The sequence below is a fragment of the Xyrauchen texanus genome, chromosome 7 (genome assembly GCF_025860055.1).
Source record: "Xyrauchen texanus isolate HMW12.3.18 chromosome 7, RBS_HiC_50CHRs, whole genome shotgun sequence".
In the NCBI taxonomy this organism is placed as follows: domain Eukaryota; kingdom Metazoa; phylum Chordata; class Actinopteri; order Cypriniformes; family Catostomidae; genus Xyrauchen; species Xyrauchen texanus.
The window spans coordinates 42,344,165-42,367,280 of NC_068282.1; the positions used below are offsets into that span (position 1 = coordinate 42,344,165).

General features: G+C 42.4%; 1 protein-coding gene across 1 annotated transcript in view; it reads right to left on the minus strand.

Moving 5' to 3' along the window:
* The window catches only part of LOC127646120 (unconventional myosin-X-like), a 111,842-nt gene that overhangs the window by 47,328 nt on the left and 41,398 nt on the right, over positions 1 to 23,116 (minus strand). Inside the window, exons 5-6 of the mRNA XM_052129570.1 lie at positions 8,759 to 8,946; positions 7,650 to 7,784 (exon numbers count right to left, since the gene is read on the minus strand). Of these exons, the coding sequence (XP_051985530.1) occupies positions 7,650 to 7,784; positions 8,759 to 8,946 (323 nt within the window). The remainder of the gene's footprint in view (positions 1 to 7,649; positions 7,785 to 8,758; positions 8,947 to 23,116) is intronic.

Here is a 23,116-nt window from a genome sequence, read left to right on the forward strand (position 1 = left end):
ACATCACTAGCATTGTCACTTTAAAGATGCTGAACAAAAACATAAAATGTATTTAAAAATTGTATTTCAACAAAGAGCATTTTAAATAGCATAAATTGTAAAATGCAGCACAAAATCTACCGTTTAAAATCCTTTCATGAACACATTCTGTTATGAATGAGGCAGCGAAGGCAGACGAGGAGAGTGGATCTAAAATGCAGCTTAACTTTATTAAGAAAACAAACACAAAGGAAAACCCTCAATGGTGAAATAAACATAAAACAGGGAACATAGGCAAGGACAGCAAACCAGGCTAAACAACATTCAACGAACGACAAGGAGTGAACAAAAAGCAGGGCTTAAATACACAGGGAGTGATAATACAAATGAGACACAGGTGAAAACAATGAACAAAATGGCAGTGATGACGGCAGGTGGATAGTGGGAAATGTAGTTCATAAACAATAGATTAGTGAGACACAGGGCAGACAACAGGGGAATGAAGAGAAAACTAAGGAAAGCAAAGGTGACAAAAAAGGCAAACAAGGGCAACAGTGAAACAAGACAAGGAATTCCTAACACATTCAGCGATAAGGGATGTAAGTAAGACGATGTTTAACATTAACCTAGCAAACAGGATACATTTTCTAAAAACATAATATATAATTTTAACTATATAAGACAGAAATCTTACACGACTCCGTTTAAAGTCCTTTCACGATCTCATCCAAAATGACAATGGCGTAAGATCAGTTGACAAGCCCCTCCGCGGGTGTGGGGCTTAACCCCTCCTGATCAGTGTTTGTGTGTTTTAAAGCATTATTTAAACGTTTAAATGTATTTAACGAAAACTTTGAAATATTGTTTTAAAAAAATTTATCAAGTTGGCAAATACAGCAAAGGCACTCTAAAATTATAAAAACTTTAACAACATTCACTAGAAAATAATAAAATAAACAGGTTTATTTTATATAGAATTCTGACGAAATATCTTTAATACAAAAGTTTGTTACATTTTTTTTTATTTTTAACCATGAGATTCTAAAACAGTGGATATTGAATGATATTAGTTTATTTTACGCAAACAGACGATACTGGCTGAGCAATCTCATTCAGACGGTCACTTTAAAAAAACTAATAAACGATTAACAAGTGTTATTTACTTTTACCAGAGACTAAAACGTATTTTAAACCAAATGTTCAGATTGGCAAACACAATATTGTCATTGAAATAGTATGCATTATATATTGTAACTTTAACACGTGTTGTATTCCATTTTTCCAATCAAAATTATTTGAGAGCATCCAAATTGATAAGGCGTTTTTTGATCCAGACTTTAAGGCGCTGTGCAGCGGGGCTCGCAGTTTTCTTGTGGCGTGATAATTCATTTTATGATTCAGACATAAAGGCGACGATCGACAGATGTTTTGTGGCTTGGATGTGTAGTGAAGATGCGCCAAGATTTCGAAGTGTCAATTTAAACCTTTGATCTCTGAATATTTCACAACGGAGGTTTTGGTATAGTCTATCGGCAGTCCTATTAAATGATTCAGGCACAGATTAAACTATCAAACGTCCCAATGTTGCAATATTCAGTTCTAAAAGAGATTTTAACTAAACATATTAATATTGTAAATTAATGGGGTCCTTTCTTCACGCGCAACTGCCTACTAAAAACGAATTCTGACGAAATATCTTTAATACAAAGGTTTGTTACATTTTTATTTTTATTTTTATTTTTATTTTTAACCATGAGATTCTAAAACAGTGGATATTGAATGATATTAGTTTATTTTACGCAAACAGACAATACTGGCTGAGCAATCTCATTCAGACGGTCACTTTAAAATAACGAATAAATGATTAACAAGTGTTATTTACTTTTACCAGAGACTAAAACGTATTTTAAACATTAGGTTCAGATTGGCAAACACAATATTGTCATTGAAATAGTATGCATTATAAATTGTAACTTTAACACGTGTTGTATTGCATTTTTCCATTCAAAATTATTTGAGAGCATCCAAATTGATAAGGCGTTTTTTGATCTAGGTTTTTAGGCGCTGAGCAGCGGGGGCTCGCAGTTTTCTTGTGGCGTGATAATTCATTTTATTACTCAGACATAAAGGCGACGATCGACAGATGTTTTGTGGCGGGGATGTGTAATGATAATTCGTTTTATTACTCAGACATAAAGACGATGAAATGACTGGGGGTTAATTAAATTTGTATTTTGACCAGACCTTAGGGTTGTTAATTGGATCTGCGTTCATGGGGTATTGTAGTGATAAGGTACGCCAAGATTTCGAAGTGTCAATTTAAACCTTTGATCTCTGAATATTTCACAACGGAGGTTTTGGTATAGTCTATCGGCAGTCCTTTTAAATGATTCAGGCACAGATTAAACTATCAAATGTCCCAATGTTGCATTATTTAGTTCTAAAAGAGATTTTAACTAAACATATTAATATTGTAAATTAATGGGTCCTTTCTTCACGTGCAACCGCCTACTAAAAACAAGCTAATAGGCCTACATTCAATAATATTATAATAAAAACAGCCGCTGAGTTAAATCACTAGACAGAAAGATGTGCGGTCGTTTAAATGTATGGAAAACAAAATGAGATCAATTGTTGTCTAAGGGAAGTGTATTTTTCTGTTGAGAATTATATAAAAGAGACATGAATAAAATGTGTTTTAAACTTTTATATACGTCATTTTGAGTTTGTCGCGATGCTTCATGAACCCAGATTTAAACAGAAGATGGCGCCAGATAGCTGTGGTGTGATTGTGAACCTTGTGACAAAAAATTATTTATGGCCTATGTGTAGGTGTACACACAGAGTGTGCACATATTTCTTGACATGTAGCCCCTACGATAACATGAAGAAATTCTCCAGAATATTCTCAACCAATCGCACACAGGAACTTGGATATAGACTCGGCCAATCAATGACTGGGAGGCGGGTGCACGGGTGAACGGAGAGGATGGCGGCGTCCGAAGAGGTCCGATTCTGACGGAGATTTCGGTATGATAATTCAGTAAATAACAGTTTAGCTCTTAGTTATTGCGTGTGCTACATGTTTTGATCTGAGCTACGGAACAGTTACGGGGTGAGTGGCGTGTGTAAGAGCGGAAGACTCCACGCCATCTGTACTGAAGATTCATCCGTCGTCATCTCATCAACAAGTATAGTTTGCATAGTGCGAGGCAAATGTTCTCGCTAGGTAGTGCAAAGTGTTGATTATTTAGATATTCTAGCTCGTCGCCAACGTTGGAAGCTGGTCTCGCAAGGAAGACAACCAGCCAGTTCACTGCTACAGCCCGGGACGTGTGTATGAGGTGCCCCTAGGGACATTATTCAGAATTACCATGCACATACATGTACTTTTCCTCTCACATACACATATGAAACCAAATTCATTCACATACTATAGTGAAATGCTCACACACATACAAGTGAAATGCTTTTACAAACACAACTGAAACGCTCTCATACATACAACTGAAAATATTACGCTCACACACACAACTGAAATGCTCACACACACACAACTGAAATGCTCTCACACACACAACTGAAATGCTCTCACACACACAACTGAAATGCTCACACACACACACACAACTGAAATGCTCTCACACACACAACTGAAATGCTCACACACACACACAACTGAAATGCTCACACACACACACGCAACTGAAATGCTCTCACACACACAACTGAAACGCACTCACACACACAGCTGAAACGCGCTCTCACACACACAAGTGAAATGCTCTCATACATACAACTAAAATGATTACACTCTCACACACACAACTGAAAAGCATTTCAGTATGTTGTATGAAAGCATTTCAGTATGTTGTATGCAAGCATTTCAGTATGTTGTATGCAAGCATTTCAGTTGAAACGAAGCTACATTTCAGTTGAAACGGAAGGTGGTTAAAGTACCCACTCCACTCCAGTTGGTGGCAGTAGTGCACCTCAAGACGAATAACTAGAAGCTGTTGAAAGAAAGCATAGTAGAAAACCGCGCCTTCCACAACATAGCGACTGTTGACCGTTAGTTCAGCCGCCAATTGCGCTACACCAATGTCTTCCCAACAACAGCAAAGAACATTAGTCGATGCAGCGGGCTTGCTGAACACCATATTGGCTTCAGCGGAGACCATCAGAACACTGTCAAATGCCACAACAATCGGGCAGCAGCCGACCGTTGCAACTCCAAGTGTGGACACGTCGATGGATGATCACCTAGCGTCGCTCTTCCCTTCCCGCCAGCGTAGCAGCGTTGCATTGTCAACTGCAGGTCCAGTCAGGAGAGAACGTGCTCCACCACGTTATCAAGCACAGCAATGTTTCAGCCCATGGACGTCAGGCAAAAGGAGAACAAGGTAAGTTAGCTAGAAACCAGCTTGCTTCAGCTTGTCATTTTTAAAACTAGGAAGACCACTAATCACAGCACCTAACTTAAGTTAGCTGTAGATAACGTGATGTATCCTCCAAACACCCATTTTCGTCATTAGGAAATAAAAATGACAAGCTGAAGCAAGCTGGTTTCTAGCTAACTTACCTTGTTCTCCTTTTGCCTGACGTATATAGTATGTGAATGAATTTGGTTTCATATGTGTATGTGAGAGGAAAAGTACATGTATGTGCATGGTAATTCTGAATAATGTCCCTAGGGGCACCTCATACACACGTCCCGGGCTGTAGCAGTGAACTGGCTGGTTGTCTTCCTTGCGAGACCAGCTTCCAACGTTGGCGACGAGCTAGAATATCTAAATAATCAACACTTTGCACTACCTAGCGAGAACATTTGCCTCGCACTATGCAAACTATACTTGTTGATGAGATGACGACGGATGAATCTTCAGTACAGATGGCGTGGAGTCTTCCGCTCTTACACACGCCACTCACCCCGTAACTGTTCCGTAGCTCAGATCAAAACATGTAGCACACGCAATAACTAAGAGCTAAACTGTTATTTACTGAATTATCATACCGAAATCTCCGTCAGAATCGGACCTCTTCGGATTCCTCTCCGTTCACCCGTGCACCCGACTCCCAGTCATTGATTGGCCGAGTCTATATCCAAGTTCCTGTGTGCGATTGGTTGAGAATATTCTGGGGAATTTCTTCATGTTATCGTAGGGGCTACATGTCAAGAAATATGTGCACACTCTGTGTGTACACCTACACATAGGCCATAAATAATTTTTTGTCACAAGGTTCACAATCACACCACAGCTATCTGGCGCCATCTTCTGTTTAAATCTGGGTTCATGAAGCATCGCGACAAACTCAAAATGACGTATATAAAAGTTTAAAACACATTTTATTCATGTCTCTTTTATATAATTCTCAACAGAAAAATACACTTCCCTTAGACAACAATTGATCTCATTTTGTTTTCCATACATTTAAACGACCGCACATCTTTCTGTCTAGTGATTTAACTCAGCGGCTGTTTTTATTATAATATTATTGAATGTAGGCCTATTAGCTTGTTTTTAGTAGGCGGTTGCACGTGAAGAAAGGACCCATTAATTTACAATATTAATATGTTTAGTTAAAATCTCTTTTAGAACTGAATATTGCAACATTGGGACGTTTGATAGTTTAATCTGTGCCTGAATCATTTAAAAGGACTGCCGATAGACTATACCAAAACCTCCGTTGTGAAATATTCAGAGATCAAAGGTTTAAATTGACACTTCGAAATCTTGGCGTACCTTATCACTACAATACCCCATGAACGCAGATCCAATTAACAACCCTAAGGTCTGGTCAAAATACAAATTTAATTAACCCCCAGTCATTTCATCGTCTTTATGTCTAAGTAATAAAACGAATTATCATTACATATCCCCGCCACAAAACATCTGTCGATCGTCGCCTTTATGTCTGAGTAATAAAATGAATTATCACGCCACAAGAAAACTGCGAGCCCCGCTGCTCAGCGCCTAAAAACCTAGATCAAAAACGCCTTATCAATTTGGATGCTCTCAAATAATTTTGATTGGAAAAATGCAATACAACACGTGTTAAAGTTACAATTTATAATGCATACTATTTCAATGACAATATTGTGTTTGCCAATCTGAACCTAATGTTTAAAATACGTTTTAGTCTCTGGTAAAAGTAAATAACACTTGTTAATCATTTATTCGTTATTTTAAAGTGACCGTCTGAATGAGATTGCTCAGCCAGTATCGTCTGTTTGCGTAAAATAAACTAATATCATTCAATATCCACTGTTTTAGAATCTCATGGTTAAAAATAAAAAAAATGTAACAAACTTTTGTATTAAAGATATTTCGTCAGAATTCTATATAAAATAAACCTGTTTGCCAAAATACTGTATTTTCTAGTGAATGTTGTTAAAGTTTTTATAATTTTAGAGTGCCTTTGCTGTATTTGCCAACTTGATAAATTTTTTTAAAACAATATTTCAAAGTTTTCGTTAAATACATTTAAACGTTTAAATAATGCTTTAAAACACACAAACACTGATCAGGAGGGGTTAAGCCCCACACCCGCGGAGGGGCTTGTCAACTGATCTTACGCCATTGTCATTTTGGATGAGATCGTGAAAGGACTTTAAACGGAGTCGTGTAAGATTTCTGTCTTATATAGTTAAAATTATATATTATGTTTTTAGAAAATGTATCCTGTTTGCTAGGTTAATGTTAAACATCGTCTTACTTACATCCCTTATCGCTGAATGTGTTAGGAATTCCTTGTCTTGTTTCACTGTTGCCCTTGTTTGCCTTTTTTGTCACCTTTGCTTTCCTTAGTTTTCTTCATTCCCTGTTGTCTGCCCTGTGTCTCACTAATCTATTGTTTATGAACTACATTTCCCACTATCCACCTGCGTCATCACTGCCATTTTGTTCATTGTTTTCACCTGTGTCTCATTTGTATTATCACTCCTGTGTATTTAAGCCCTGCTTTTGTTCACTCTTGTCGCTCGTTGAATGTTGTTTAGCCTGGTTTGCTGTCCTTGCCTATGTTCCCTGTTTTATGTTTATTTCACCATTGAGGGTTTTCCTTTGTGTTTGTTTCTTAATAAAGTTAAGCTGCATTTTAGATCCACTCTCCTGTCTGCTTAGCTGCCTCATTCATAACAGAATGTGTTCATGAAAGGATTTTAAACGGTAGATTTTGTGCTGCATTTTACAATTTATGCTATTTAAAATGCTCTTGTTGAAATACAATTTTAAATACATTTTATGTTTTTGTTCAGCATCTTTAAAGTGACAATGCTAGTGATGTGTTAGACAACCTGATGTTTAAAACACATTTTCTTCTTTGTCAAAAGTTTAAAAACAAAACAGTTTTTCACTAAGCATTAAACCCCATTAAAGACATCATTTTAAACGTAATACTACTTTTTTTGTCATCTCAGTTTTCCATTAAAGATTAATAATCTTTCTACTCTTTTAAATACACATATGGGGGTATCAGAACAGACACGTCATATCACAGCATGTACAACTGCCCAAGGGAGGGGAGGGGGCGGAGGGAAAGGTCAAATGTACAGCAATTAAACCATAAATCAGGGCCATAAATCATTTTTTGTCACAACGTACATAATACCTACTACTGTCTACTCAGCTATTATAAGGGCAACCTCTGTGTTCTCTTCTGGCTTTTACCTGCTCTGTACGATGGCTTGCTCCACACGTGTGCTCTTCTCTGTAGGTGCTGTCCCAGCAGAGTTCTGGCTCATGACAGACAGGAACTGCAGCAGTAGTTTGGTGCTTTCTGTTTTCCCAGCACCACTTTCACCACTGTTACACAAACATACACAGTAAACACACATGTTTACTCTAAATAAGGACATATAAAGCTTTATATATATTATAAATAGATATAAATATATAAAATATATAAATATATATATTATAATTTATGTATATATAAATAAGCTAACTATACTTACTATACACACACACACACGCATACACACACACACACACACACACACACACACACACACACACACACACGTGCATTTAAATGTTCTTTTTCTGACATTTCTGTTATTTAACTTCTGTGTCTATAATGAATTTGCAATGCTGTGAAAGCTGATAGCAGTTTATGGCAAAAAGTCTATGCCAGCATTTTGGTTGAAAACAAATGAGATGAGGAAACTGAGATCATATCTAACAATGATATAGCAATAGATATGCCAATATCTAACATTTCTAAATCTCTTTAGTTATAAGTCAGTAAAGCTAAAAGCATTTCAAACCTACAAATGCTTTAAAACTAGATAATACAGATTCTGAGACACAAAACAATGCTAGATTTGTCTAGAAACATTGAAAGAGAGATATCTCTTGAAAACACAAGGGTAAATGCTTGATATATTTATTCATTGTCTATTTGTTTATGCTTGATGTCCACTTCTATGCTATCAGAAAAGCTTTTGTTCTTTTATAAAATAAGTCTATTGAAATCTTGTGTTTGGATAGTTTTAAACTGACTTAAATTATCCAAATATATGTTATAACGTTGTTGTCCATTTATAATAGTGACATAAGATTGCCACATAGGACACATGCAGTATAATTTTTTAGTTAATAACACAGTGTGGATACTTTTCCTTTGTATTTTGCAGTGTCTGGACCCCTAGGTTGGATAACAATCCTTTTTTTACTTGAATTATATTTAGAAATACAGATTTTGTCTTTGTAACAAGGCACTATCAGGTCAGGAAGTCCACAGTCAAAGAATGTAGAGTTTGGAGCGTTTACATTACCTTATCAGTACACACTGACTGTCATGTCTCTTCCATAAGCAGCGGTAACACTCATTGGCAACCGCAAAGATATGTGGTGGCAGCTCGCCCAAATGATGCTGACTGTACAGCTCCACTGCCGAGAGATCATACAGCCCTGTGATCTGCTTATAAGGGTTCACAGCTGCCAGGATAGAACCTATGTTAGTCTGTGAGAAAGAGAAAAATAGACAAAGAGAGAATGTGGAGAAGCATAAAAATGTGTATACAAACATTAGATACAGAAAGACATCTAATTGGGGACATACCATAGATGTCTATTGCTTTTATATAAAGCTAACTTGAATTACTATAGACTAACCCTAATCCACATTCCACAATTTAACTCTAACCATTTTTACAATCTAAAACTAAAATATATTTTCTTATAAATTGTTTTTCCAAACAAGAATGTCCCCAAATGTCCCCAAAGGCAGGTCCTGTGAGATTTAGCCCATTTGTGGAGACATACACAATCACAAGCATGGTATTTTAAAGCACAGGTCTCTTTGAGCAAAATCTCTGATAAGGGAAATTTAATAATCAGCATGCGATTAGGTCATATCTTTTTAAAAACAGTGGCTGGTTGTTTCGGGTCAGTGGGCCACAAGAGAATTGTGGGTGATGTTTGTCCTTATCTATGAGGTCTGTGACATCACAAATCCATCCTAATCCACCCAATCCATCCATAATTAAAATTGACTGCATCAGCAGATACTAATATTATTCATGTGTTTAGGTGTAGTTGTGTGGTTGTATGTCCTTTTCATATATCAAGGGCTAACAACACAAATACTGACCACCAGCAGCAGTAATATGATTTACTGATCTTAGCAACAGCACAGTGATGAGATTATATAGAGACCTTCCTGGAAGCCTAGTGAGGCGCCAGACACAACCAGACATATTCCACTATATGAAGGCAGGTATTAATGCATATATGACAGGCTTAACATAATTACTGATGGAACAGGAGAGATTAACTGCCTATACTGTGATTGTTTACTAGGTACAAAATCATAAACCTGTTAAAGTGTAAAACAAGTTATTGAGAAAGTATAGATTCATATATTGTGGAAAATCACCTCTCTAGAAAGTGTGTCAATGGTTTTATTTCCTTTTTTAAATTTCCCACTACAGCCCCAAGAGGACGTTAGAGAACAGCAATTCTCATTCAGGTCAGATAAACTCCCAGATAAACACTGCTATCAGTCGTCAATCCCAGACACTGGCAGTGGGAAAGGTAAATTACAGAATCTGTTTACCAAGATGGAATAAGTGGGGTCCTTCACATTCACTCCATTGAGCACAACATGGCACATATATGCAGTCCAAAGGAAGATCAACAATACTGCTGACAAATGAAGCCTCACATGTTGCTTTATATACTTTATTCAAATGAACTGGAAGTTATTTTACAACACTGATGATGAATACTACTCAAGATCTGCTAATATGGGGAATTACACAGATCTTTGCTAGTCATAGAAACAGCCATGCATAATTTCCTGTCTTATTGTATCATAGAACTAGAGCTACACATCATATTGTGTTTCATAAACCCTGGTATTTTATTACCAGCACACTTACTGAGACAACCAAACCTCCCAGTTATTATATACAGTACTTCTTAGAGTGAGATAATGGATCATACAATGAAATGGGTTTGGGTTGCTTAAAGGGAAAGAGTTCACCCAAAAATTACAATTCTGTCATAATTTAATAAGTCGTTCCAAACCAGTAAAACTTTCTTTCTTATGCGAAACACAAAAGGAGGTGTTTTAATTAAGAGAGCCAACAAACCCAACCCTGTTTTTTCAATAAATGCCAGTTGATAGTGACTAATTTTATAGCTTTAAAAACCCTAAACATATCATAACAGTTTAGGGTAAAAACATCAAAATTACTTTAAACGTAATAATATTATATTCATGCCATTCTTTTGCGTAAATTGCATTTTATTTTTTTTGAATAACTTAAAAAAATTGCATCACATCATTGACACATATGTGGCCCATATTCCAAGTCTTCTGAAGGCAATACGATTTAGAAGAGTACACTGAGAAGAGAAACAATTTAGAATATAAGTCTTTCTTGTGTGTAAAAAATCTTAAAAACATCAGTTGCTCATTCATGAGCGCTATGAGAAGCTCATCCACAGTGGCACGTGTGTTAATGCAAGAACTTGTTTTAGCACTAATCAACACAAGTGGAGGAACTTAATCTCCAGAGCTGCAAAACAATATGAAGGGCCAACAGAGATTTTGCTTAAAACAAATACTGCACTTGGACAAGTCTAATATCACTTTGTTCTGGGTCAGTTAAAACACACATACTATGGGTTTAAAAGTTTATGACAAATCTAACAAAGTAGTTTATTGAAAAAATAGTTGATCATTTTGAATCTGTTCCTTTTTATTTGGATTTTAAAAAGTAGAGGTTGAATGTTTGTGCCATAATGCAGACAGTGAGTCAAACCCATCCCTCCAGGTTAAAACTCTAAACCAGAAGTCTGGGATGTACGGCTTTGTTTGGACCACAGAAGTTATAGCCATCAACCCTAATCACCCTATCATGTGACCAATATACAGTTGATGTCAGAAGTTTACATACACTTAGGTTGAAGTCATTAAAAAAAAATGTTTACCACTCCACAAAAATTTGTTTTGGCCAGTCATTTAGGACATCTACTTTGTGCATGACATTATTTATGAAATTTTTCAAACAATTGTTTACAGACAGATTGTTTCACTTTTAATTGACTATTTCACTATAACTTATGTCAAGCCTTTAGGCAATTGATTAGCCAATTAGCCTATAAGAAGCTAATTGGCAAATTGGAGTCAATTAAAGGTGTACCTGTGGATGTATTTTAAGGCCAACCTTTAAACTCAGTGCCTCTTTGCTTGACATCATGGGAAAATGAAAACAGCCAAGACCTCAGAAAAAAATTGTGGACCTCCACAAGTCTGGTTAAACCTTGGGAGCAATTTTCAAATGTCAGAATGTACCACGATCATTTGTACAAACAATAGTATGCAAGCATTAATACCATGGGACAACGCAGCCATCATACCCCTCAAGAAAAGATGCATTCTGTTTCCTAGAGATGAACTTTGAGTTTGATGTGAACATGCAAATCAATCCCAGAACAACATCATAAGACCTTGTAAAGATGCTGGAGGAAACAGGTAGACAAGTATCTATATCCATAGTAAAACGAGTCCTATATCAACATAATCTGAAAGGCTGCTCAGCAAAGAAGTAACCAGTGCTCTAATACTAAAAAGCCAGACTACAGTTTGCAAGTGCACACGGGGACAATGATCGTACTTTTTGGAGAAATGTCCTTTGGTCTGATGAAATGCAAATGTAACTCTTTGGCCATAATGACCATCATTATGTTTGGAGGAAAGAAGGTGAGGCTTGCAAGCCGAAGAACACCATCCCAACTGTGAAGCATGAGGGTGGCAGCATCATGTTGTGGGGGTGATTTGCTGCAGGAGGCACTTCACAAAACAGATGGCATCATGAGGAAGGAGAATTATGTGGTATTAAAGCAACATCTCAAGACATCAGCCAGGAAGTTAAAGCTCAGTTGCAAATGAGTCTTCCAAATGGACAATGACCCCAAGCATACCCCCAAAGTTGTGGCAAAATGGCTTAAGGACAACAAAGTCAATGTATTGGAGTGGCCATCACAAAGCCTTGACCTCAATCTGATAGAAAATCTGTGGGCAGAACTGAAAAAGCATGTACGAGCAAGGAATCTACAAACCTGACTCAATTACAACAGTTCTGTCTGGAGGAATGGGCCAAAATTCCAGCAACCTAATGTGAGAAGCTTGTGGAAGGCTACCCAAAATGTTTGACCCAAGTTTAACAATTTAAAGGCAATGCTACCAAATACAAACTAAGTCTATGTAAACTTCTGACCCACTGGGAACGTGATCAAGAAATAAAAGCTGAAAACATTATTCTCTCTACTATTATTCTGACATTTCACATTCTTAAAATAAAGTAGTGATCCTTACTGACCTAAGACAGGGATTTTTTTTCTATGATTAAATGTCAGGAATTGTGAAAAACTGAGTTGAAATGTATTTGGCTAAGGTGTATGGAAACTTCTGACTTCAACTGTATTCTCTGTGGCATCATCAGTAACATCCTACAGTGGCACACACTTATTTGCACATGTCCAGATGTCTGTCTCTCTCTCTCTCTCTCTCTCTCTCTCTCTCTACACACACACACACACACACACGCTGGCTAACACATACTGTAAGAGCATCATCTCAACAATTAGGTGAATTATTTATAACTTGTGTTTGTCTCTGTCATTGAGATGAGACGTTAAACCAAGGTCCTATTCAGGGCTGGCCTGTGGTTTTGTGGGGCCCTAGGTGAAATCATGAAAACAGGCACTCTGGTGTGAAAATGGTCATAACTTTAAAACATTCTAGAACTGCTGCAAACCTTTTTTCCCAACATGAAGATGTTAGCTTAAAATGTACATGCATGCATATGTGTATTTAAGGTGCTGTGACAAGTCACCATTTCATCGCCTTATTTTGATCACTTTTCATATTTTTTTCTAGAAGTACAAATAAACTAGTGTCTCAGTTAAAATGAGGTCATGGAAACTGCAAGTGTAATAATTACTGGGTAACATTTTACAAATAGGTTTGCAATAGGTATCATTAACAATGTATATTCCAATTTTCCAGCACTTATTAATCTTGGCTAATGTCAATTTATAATAATACAATTGTTTATTGTTTATTCATGTTAGTTCATATTGTATTAACTACTGATATCTAATGTACAGTACTGTGCAATAGTATTAGGCAATTGGGAAAAATGTTGCATAGTCAGGATGTCTTCAAAAGTAATTCCATAAATTGTTTCATTTATCAATTAACATCATACAAAGTCCAGTAAACATAAAAAAGCTACATCACTTTACCTTCAAAACAACACCAATTATCCTAGCTACACCTGAACACAGTTTTTCTTGGTTGTTGGCAGATAGGATGTTCCAAGCTTCTTGGAGAATTTGCCACAGTTCTTTTATCTATTTCGGCTGTCTCAATTGATCTATCTCTTCTTGTAATCCCAGACTGACTCAATATTCAGTGGGGACCATGCTATCTGTTGCAGGGCTCCCTGTTCTTCTATTCTATTTGCAAAAGAAATGTTTGGGAGTCTAAAATGTATATTTCTTAATGAAACACTAAAGCTGAAAATATAAATAACCATCTTAAGACAAATGTTTTTGTGAAGCATCTTAAGTGCCTAAGATTTTTGCAGCATCAGAATTTTTTGCGTCTTTATATCGACAGTGTCTGAATTCCTTTCCCAGCAGATTATTAGAGATAATGTGAAAAGCCCTAATGATGTCAAGTGCTGTTTCTGCTATGCTTTACACAAAACAAGCCTCAAAGATTCAGATAGCTACAAAGTAATATTTTAAATCATTTATTTCCTGTGTTTCTGTCATCGTGAGCATTATTAAGCAAGGTGTGTGATCTGTGTCTAATAGCCACGCTCCAGTTCCCAGCAATGCATTGTGTCATGAATAAATTATGGAGATTAGTGTGCACTGCTTATCTTTACTTCTTGCTGATTTTAGATACACTGCTGTTATTTTATTTGCTGTAACTTTCAGTTATTTGTCTTTTAGTGATTATTCAGAGCTAATTTTATACTTTAAAATGTTGGTTTTAGTTTTCCCCGTCATTGTGATTTGTAGGTTAAATGATCAGGCGCTTGAGTGTGTGTATGATAAAAATTGTCGGACTGTGGAGAATTTCAAATGAAAAGTTATTGATGTTTCTTAATCTTATGACTTAATTAATGTTGATTGTGTTTGCGTCTTCGAGCCCCCAGGGCATGTCAGGGCCTTCTTTCTTCTGTGGAATACTAATGTTAGTGTTTACTAATGTTAGGAACACTGAATGTTAGTCTCAGTCACCATTCACTTTTATTGCATCTTTTTTCCATTCAATAAAAGTGAATGGTGAATGGAACTGTTATTTTGTTTAACATCTCCTTTTTGTGTTCCATGGAGGAAAGAAAGTCATACTGCAATAACATGAGAGTTGAAATGACACAACCCTGTAAAATACTGCAATGGTGACTTTTTTATTTTCTTTTATTAATTTAAAACATTTACATTTTGGGGTGAACTATCCCTTAAATAACTACAAATAACTTTATAGTCTGCACTTAAATTTAGTTATTCGCCTTTTCAATCAAACTCAGAGGTATTATATTTTATTCCTTAACTATGTAAATTTGGCTACTACACAGCTGTAGTTTGCCTTTGACAGTCTCCAATGGATATTTAGTCTAAATTGTTTGTTAAATTGGCATAAAACCAATTCAGTACGGAACAGTTCTCCCGAGCTTTGAGACTGTTATATTGTTATATGTTACTGTTATATCATCTATGTTGATCCACAATTGTATGTGGTCTGATCTGTTAACTCGCTCGTAGTAAGAATGGATGGCATCTGTAATTCAGAGACTACAATTTATACAACTTTCTAAATCTAGAAACTCTTAAAGGGATTTTCCAGGTTCAATAAATGCTAAGCTCAATCAACAGCATTTGTGGTACAATGTTGATTACCACAAAAATTATTTAGACTAATTTCCCCTTTTCTTTAAAAAAAGCAAAAGTCAAAATTGCAGTGAGGCATTTACAATGGAAGTGAATGGGTCCATTTTTTAAGGGTTTAAAGGCAGAAATGTGAAGCTTATAATTATATAAAAGTGCTTACATTAATTCTTCTAGTAAAACTCATTGTGGAGCGGAGGGGGGCGGGGCCGGGTCGGAATATCGCGCGCCCGGTCCCCAATCGGCCTGATGAGGCGCACGAGGGATAAAGGCGGCCGGTGACGATTGTTCGAGAGAGAGAGAGAGAATTACGGGCATGTCCGTCATGTGTGTTTGTTTATGTGTTTTTGAGTTTAAGTTTCTCATTAAAATATCATTTATGTTGACAAGCCGGTTCTCGCCTCCTCCTTGCCCATCCTTTAACTGTTGTATTCTCTCTCATGTATTTTTGTTGTTGTAAAGTTGTTTAAAACATAATTTTTACAGTCATTTTAGGGATTTAGTGTTTGTTGACATTGCAAATTAACATAAAATTTGCAAAAACTTTACACAGAAAAGGTTAGCAAGCAATTTTATCACACTAAAATCATGTTAACAGGAATATATAATATTGTTTATGTCTTGTGGCTATACTTTTGAAATAGTGATTATTTTAATGTTCAAAAATTGGCCCCATTCATTTCCATTGTTTGTGCCTAACTGTAACCCAGATTTTTCCTTTTTTGTTTTTTAAGAACAGGAGGGATGAGTCAAAATTAATTTTAGTGGTAAAGGAAGCCTAAGTGGTAATTCTTGCAGATAAATCGTAGTAGCATCACTTCATTCATTAATTTCTGGCATCTAATCCAGTCATTATCTAGCCTATGCCTTATAAGGTCACAGATGTGTCACGTTGCTTGTTACGCCACGTTGTTTTCACCCACTGCCTCCCCAACACCACTAGTTTAGGTCCCATCCTGCTGTGGGGTGTCAGCTACTCTCCCCTGCCACCATCACCTTCTGGCAGGTTCTGATGGTTGGAAAGAGAATCCTGGCGCTGAACCATATAGGAAGGGGCTTACGCCAAAGGAAACTAATCTATCACTAACTCATGTTATTCCATATTATCGAGTTCTCTGAGAGGAATTCACAAATGCTTTCGATTGAGCTTAACTTGTACTAAATCTGGAGTATTCCTTTTACATCTTTAACTCTACTGTTAAATAAAGCATGTTGCATCATTGTCCTCCATCATGTGAAACACATAGGCCTACAGTACATATCTCTTAACGTTTCAAAATTGCTACTTACTGTAAATAAATATATAAATGAAAAAATAACAATTAGTGTTTCATGACCGATTAAATGTAAGCTAAATTAGATTTATACTGCTCACAAATCCAATTTGCGATCTAAGTATCTAAATTTAAAAACAAACTTCAAATGTAAACAGTCTAGCTTGGTCTATTTTTTATATAAATGTCTGGGCTGAGGATAAACTCAGCTTTAAACAATGGAAATTAAACAGTGCTCCAACAGTAGCTGGAACATTTGGGCTGTCATTGCATTGTTTCAATAAATCCTGTATTGTATCAGTTTCTTCGGAAATTCCAGTTTGATTTACATGAGCTTTCTGATGTTTTTCATAAAGTTCTAAGGAACACACTTTAATCAAACAGGGTTTCCTTTCAGCCTCTGCCTGAGATTATTTGAGTTAATATCACTCTGCTACAATAAGGCAGGAAACTCCGGTCCCTCTCAAAACCAATCAGAGAGCTGTCCACTTTCAAACTCAGAATCGAAAACAACACAGGATTGATTGCACAGGAAAGACAGAGAGAGCTCTTATGTGCTAACTGCCACCCTGACCAACTTTACAGAAAATACATACATGAAGCATAAAGAAGATCCCTGGTGACAAATGTGAAAACCTAAAATCACTTATATCGACAATAATCATTAATAGTAACAGAAGAACCCAGGATAACGTTTGGTTACGTATGTAACCTCCGTTCCCCGAGGGAGGGAACGACATGTTGTGTCGGAGAAGCGACACTAGGGGGTCTCTCTTGAGCCCGATATTCACCTCTGACCTATTGAAAAGGGCCAATGAGAGTTGGCAGTCAGTATTTGCATACCCTGCCCCCGCATACGGGTATTTAAGCGGGGCAAATACGGAAGTTTAGTCAGGATTTTTCTGAGGAGCCGAAATGGTCCGCCACAACAGTGGCTCGGTTCAGCGACATGGCGGAGGAAAGACACAGCGTGTCGTTCCTCCCTCGGGGAACGGAGGTTACATACGTAACCAAACGCTCCCTTCTGTTGCTCTCTCCACGCTGTGTCGGAGAAGCGACACTAGGGGACCCATTCCAATCTTGCCATGTGCTGAACCGTGTACGTGAACTGCCGATACAGAGGCGGGCAGGGATTCATCCAGTGCCGCGCATCGTCTGTACCTGGCTGCACGCACTCTTCCCCAATGCCCCATACGAACATCGGGATCCTTCTAGTTACCCTGAGAGGGGAACAAGGCGATGTTTGCCAACATGGGAACGGGCCAGCCTGGCTGGGCCTCTTTTCTCTATGTTTCTCGCATAGAGCAATCACGGCCGGGCCCCTTACACGCATATAGGGAAGGGGTCTTACCCAGACCCTGCGGAGACCACACCTGCCCTTTTTCTTGGGGAGGAAAAAGTGGTAGACACGTCACACGACCGTCTTAGGGCTCGTGTGGAAAGTATGGTGCGGTGGTAGATCCAGCCTCGAAAGGGGGGAGTTGCTACAGCACGGCGACCGGGGCAGCTGTAACTGCCTAAGGGAGACACGGGGGTCCGCTCGTAAGTGGACAGAACCGTGGAATTACACACAGGGGGAGTCCGAGCAGGAGGCCTTACCTGTGGAGCACCTATACCAGTACAGGATCCATCAGGATACCCGCAGTGGCTTGGGTCGGCGAGTTCCTCCGCTGAACCGTGGACCTGGAGGGCTGGGGAGGAATCGACCAGGGTCCCGACTCGGAGTGGGGCGCCCTGGGAAAAAAGGCGCACTACTTAACCTCGACGTCAGGAAAAGGGTGCTGGGCGCAAGCGATCCACCCGGCCGGTCAGTCTACGTGTTACCGAGTTCTACGGGCTCGGACCTGACAAAACACGAGACGCAACTGACTCAACGCGGAGGTTGTCTGCTAGGGAGGTGCCCTTGGCCAGTGCCCACGAGGACGTAACACCCCTTGTTGAGTGAGCTCGGACCCGCAAGGGTAGGGGCACGGCCTGGGTGTGATAAGCCAGTGTGATGGCGTCGACAACCCAGTGGGCGAGCCTCTGTTTGGAGATGGCATTCCCTTTCTGCCGTCCCCCAAAGCAGACAAAGTGCTGCTCAGAGCATCTGGTGCTCTGTGTGTGGTCCAGGTAAATGCGCAAGGCGCGCACTGGACATAGCAACGAAAGGGCTGGGTCTGCCTCCTCTCGGGGCAGCGCTTGCAGGTTCACTACCTGATCTCGGAATGGTGTGGTAGGAACCTTGGGCACATAGCCCGGTCGCGGCCTTAGGATCACAGACATATCCGCCGGACCGAACTCCAGGCAAGTGTCGCTGACAGAGAACGCTTGCAGGTCCCCGACCCTCTTGATAGAGGCGAGCGCGATCAGCAGGGCCGTCTTAAGAGAGAGGGCCCTGAGTCCAATTGATTCAAGCGGCTTGAAGGGAAGTCTCTGGAGTCCTGCCAAGACTACCGAGAGATCCCAGGAGGGGACTAGGCCTGGCCGGGAGGGATTCAACCTCCAGGCGCCTCTCAGGAACCTGAGGATCAGGTCGTGCTTACCCAAAGACTTGCCGTCTACAGGATCGTGGTGGGCGGCAATGGCGGCAACATATACCTTGAGGGTGGACGGGGACAGCCTCCCGTACAGCCTCTCCTGTAGGAACAGGAGCACTGACTTGATCGCGCATCTCTGCGGGTCTTCAGTTCGGGAAGAACACCAATCTGTGAACAAGCGCCACTTTAGGGCGTAAAGGTGCCTGGTAGAAGGGGCTCTGGCTTGGATGATTGTATTCACAACGGTCGCCGGTAAGCCGGCTAGCTCTTCCGCATCCCGTCCAGGGACCAGACGTGGAGGTTCCAGAGGTCTGGGCGCGGGTGCCAGAGCGTGCCCCGTCCCTGAGAGAGGAGGTCCTTTCTCAGGGGAATTCGCCAGGGAGGAGCTGTCGCGAGAAGCCTGAGTTCCGAGAACCAAGTCCGAGTGGGCCAGTAGGGGGCCACTAGTGTGACTTGCTCCTCGTCCTCCCTGACCTTGCACAGCACCGGTGCAAGAAGGCTCACTGGGGGAAATGCGTACTTGCGCAGCCCCGAGGGCCAGCTGTGTGCCAGCGCATCTGTCCCGAGGGGAGCCTCTGTTAGGGCGTACCAGAGCGGGCAGTGGGAGGTTTCCTGGGAGGCAAACAGGTCTACCTGGGCCTTGCCAAACCGTTCCCAAATCAGCTGGACCGACTGGGGGTGAAGCCTCCACTCCCCACCGGGCAGACGTTGTCGTGATAGCACGTCCGCTACAATGTTGAGCTTGCCGGGGATGTGAGTGGCGACTTGAGTCGCTGCTGGCTCCATAGGAGGAGACGGCGGGCGAGTTGTGACATGTGGCGGGAGCGTACGCCACCTTGGCGATTTATGTACGCCACCACCGTGGTGCTGTCCGATCTCACGAGGACATGTTTGTCCCGAACTAACGGGAGGAACTTCCTGAGAGAAAGAAGGACGGTCAGCAACTCCAGGCAGTTGATGTGCCAACGCAGCGGGGCCCCTTTCCAACGGCCCGCTGCTGCGTTCCCGCTGCACACAGCACCCCACCCGGACCGGGAGGCGTCGGTTGTGACCAGAACGCATCGGGACACCTGCTGCAGGGGCACTCCTGCCCGTAAGAAGCAGAGGTCTGTCCAGGGTCGGAGTGTTTTGAGGCAGGCGGGGGTGATCCTTACCCGATGCGTGCCATGGTGCCATGCTTGTCTCGGGACTCGAGTCTGGAGCCAATGCTGGAGTGGTCTCATATGCATCAACCCCAGCGGCGCGACCGCCGCGGAGGACGCCATATGCCCCAGGAGCCTCTGGAAAAGTTTTAGAGGGACCACTGTGCCTGGCTTGAAGGAAGCGAGGCAATCCAGCACCGACTGAGCACGCTCGCTTGTGAGACGTGCTGTCATTGAGACTGAGTCTAACTCCAGCCCGAGAAAAGAGATGCTCTGAACCGGCGTGAGCTTGCTCTTTTCCCAGTTGACCTGAAGCCCCAAGCGGCTGAGGTGCCGGAGCACCTGGTCTCTGTGTGTGCATAGTAACCCTCGAGAGTGTGCTAGGATGAGCCAGTCGTCAAGGTAGTTGAGAATGCAGATGCCGGCTACTCATAGCGGGGCAAGGGCCGCCTCTGCGAACTTCGTGAAGGCGCGAGGGGACAGAGACAGGCCGAAGGGGAGGACTTTGTACTGAAACGCCTAGCCGTCGAACACGAACCGTAAGAAGGGTCGGTGTCGTGGCAGAATTGAGACGTGGAAGTACGCGTCCTTCAGGTCTACCGCTGCGAACCAATATAGATGCTGAACGCCAGCCAGAATATTTCTCTGCATGAGCATTTTGAACGGGAGTTTTAACAAGGCCCGATTGAAAACTCGCAGGTCCAGGATTGGTCGTAAGCCGCCGCCTTTCTTGGGTACAATGAAGTAAGGGCTTCCTCATTTCGGTTGGAGGGACGGGCTCTACCGCGCCCTTGGCTAAGAGGGTCACGATTTCCGTGCGCAGGGAACTGGCATGCTCGCCGTGTACTGCGGAAAAGCGGACGCCCCTGAAGGGGGTGGGAGCCGGGCAAACTGAATTGCGTAACCGAAGTCGAATGGTCCGGTGCAGCCAGCGTGATGCATTGGGAAGCGAAAGCCACGCTTCCCAGCTCTGCGCTAGGGGCACCAAAGGGACGAGTATTTTGGACGTACCCGGTGGGGCCTCGCAGCGGGGCGGAACAGGTAATACAGCGTCGGGCGGCTTCGTCGTGGCCTGAGGCTGAGGTGCTGAGAATAGACTCAAAGCACTTACCTTGCTCCGCGCACCCGGCAGGGGGCGGGTTCGTGACTGAGGTGGAGGTCTGATGCTGGCGTCCTCTGGACTCGTCTGAACCGGCCGGCCGGGGGACAGTCGTGGGCAGGCGGAAGGCGGGATCGCCGCGTCCGATGTACCGGGGCTGTCGTAATCTGAAAGCAGATTGCCGTGAGAACGGCATTTGCGGGCCAGGTGACCCAGAGGCAAAGGAAATAGCTCTTATTGAGAATGTGGGTACCACAGCCCCCGTCAGGGGGTGTGGCAAATGAAAAAACAAAGGATTCTCCTCCCGGCCCTCCACCGGGGGACGGAGCGGTCTTATCACCTCCGGAGCTAACGTCTTCGGCTCTGGGTCGGCTGTCTCAGGAACGCTTGGGAGCCTTCCGGGTCCTAGAGGGGGTTCGTGAGACAGGGGGCGTGCGCCGCCTGCGGGGTGCTCGATGCTGGGGCTGAGAGCTGGGCCCGAGAGCTGGGCCCTGGTTGAGGCGGAGCAGGAGCTGGTTTCTTCGCAGGGGGACGCCCTCGGGGCAGGGTCCGTAGCGGCAGGTCTGCGGCGGGGCATGATGCTTGAGAGATGGTCTCCGTCTGCTTCTTCACCGCTGAGAACTGTTGGGCGAAGTCCTCGACGGAGTCACCGAAAAGGCCAGTCTGAGAGACAGGAGCGTCCAGGAGGCGGTTCTTGTCGGCCTCACGCATCTCGACCAGATTGAGCCAAAGATGGCATTCCTGGACCACTAGGGTGGCCATCGCCTGTCCGAGTGCCTGTGCTGTGGCCTTCGTCGCTCTCAGGGCAAGGTCGTTCGCTGAGCACAGTTCCTGCAGCACATCAGGATCAGGTCCACCCCCGTGCATGTTTCTGAGTGCTTTGGCCTGGTGGACTTGCAGGAGGGCCATCGCATGCAGGGCGGAGGCAGCGCGTCCAGCCGCACTGTAGGCCTTCGCGTTGAACGAGGATGTTGTCCTACAGGGCTTGGATGGGAGTACGGGGCGGCCACGCCAGGAGGTAGGGCTACCGGGGCATAGATGGTACGCAACTGCCCTATTGACCTGGGGAATCGCCCCGTATCCGTGGCGCTCTCCGACGTCGAGGGTGGTGAGAGTGGAGCGGGTGGCACCTAGACGGGCGGAGAGCGGGGCTCTCCACGTAGACGTCAGCTCGTCATGCACCTCCGGGAAAAACGGGACCGGGGGGTTGCGAGGCCGCGAACGGCGCGCTGCCCCCAGGAACCAGTCATCCATCCGTGAAGGCTGTGGGGAGGATGGAGGGTTCCAATCCAACCCCACGCTTACGGCGGCCCGGGAAAGCATGTCAGACATCTGAGCGTCGGCCTCAGCCTGGGCCTGCTGGCCCGAAGGCGGCAGTCCAGGGGAGTCCTCGGCATCAGACATCACACTCTCCAATGCAGCGGCGAGCTCATCTGCTTCGGGCTCGGGAGGATAGACAGCCGGGCCGTGAGGCGAGCCGCTATCGCCGCGAGCGTAGACGGGGACCAGCGAGCGTGTCGGGGAACGGGAGGTTCGCGGGGGGCTACCCGGCGAAACCACACCCGCTGCCACCCCCAAATCGCCCCCAGCGCCAACCGCATCGTCCTCAATCCCGTGGGAAGAAGGAGCAATGTGGAGTGCAGCTGGGGTGGCTTGCTTTCTGTTGAAAGCAAGCCGCGACCGC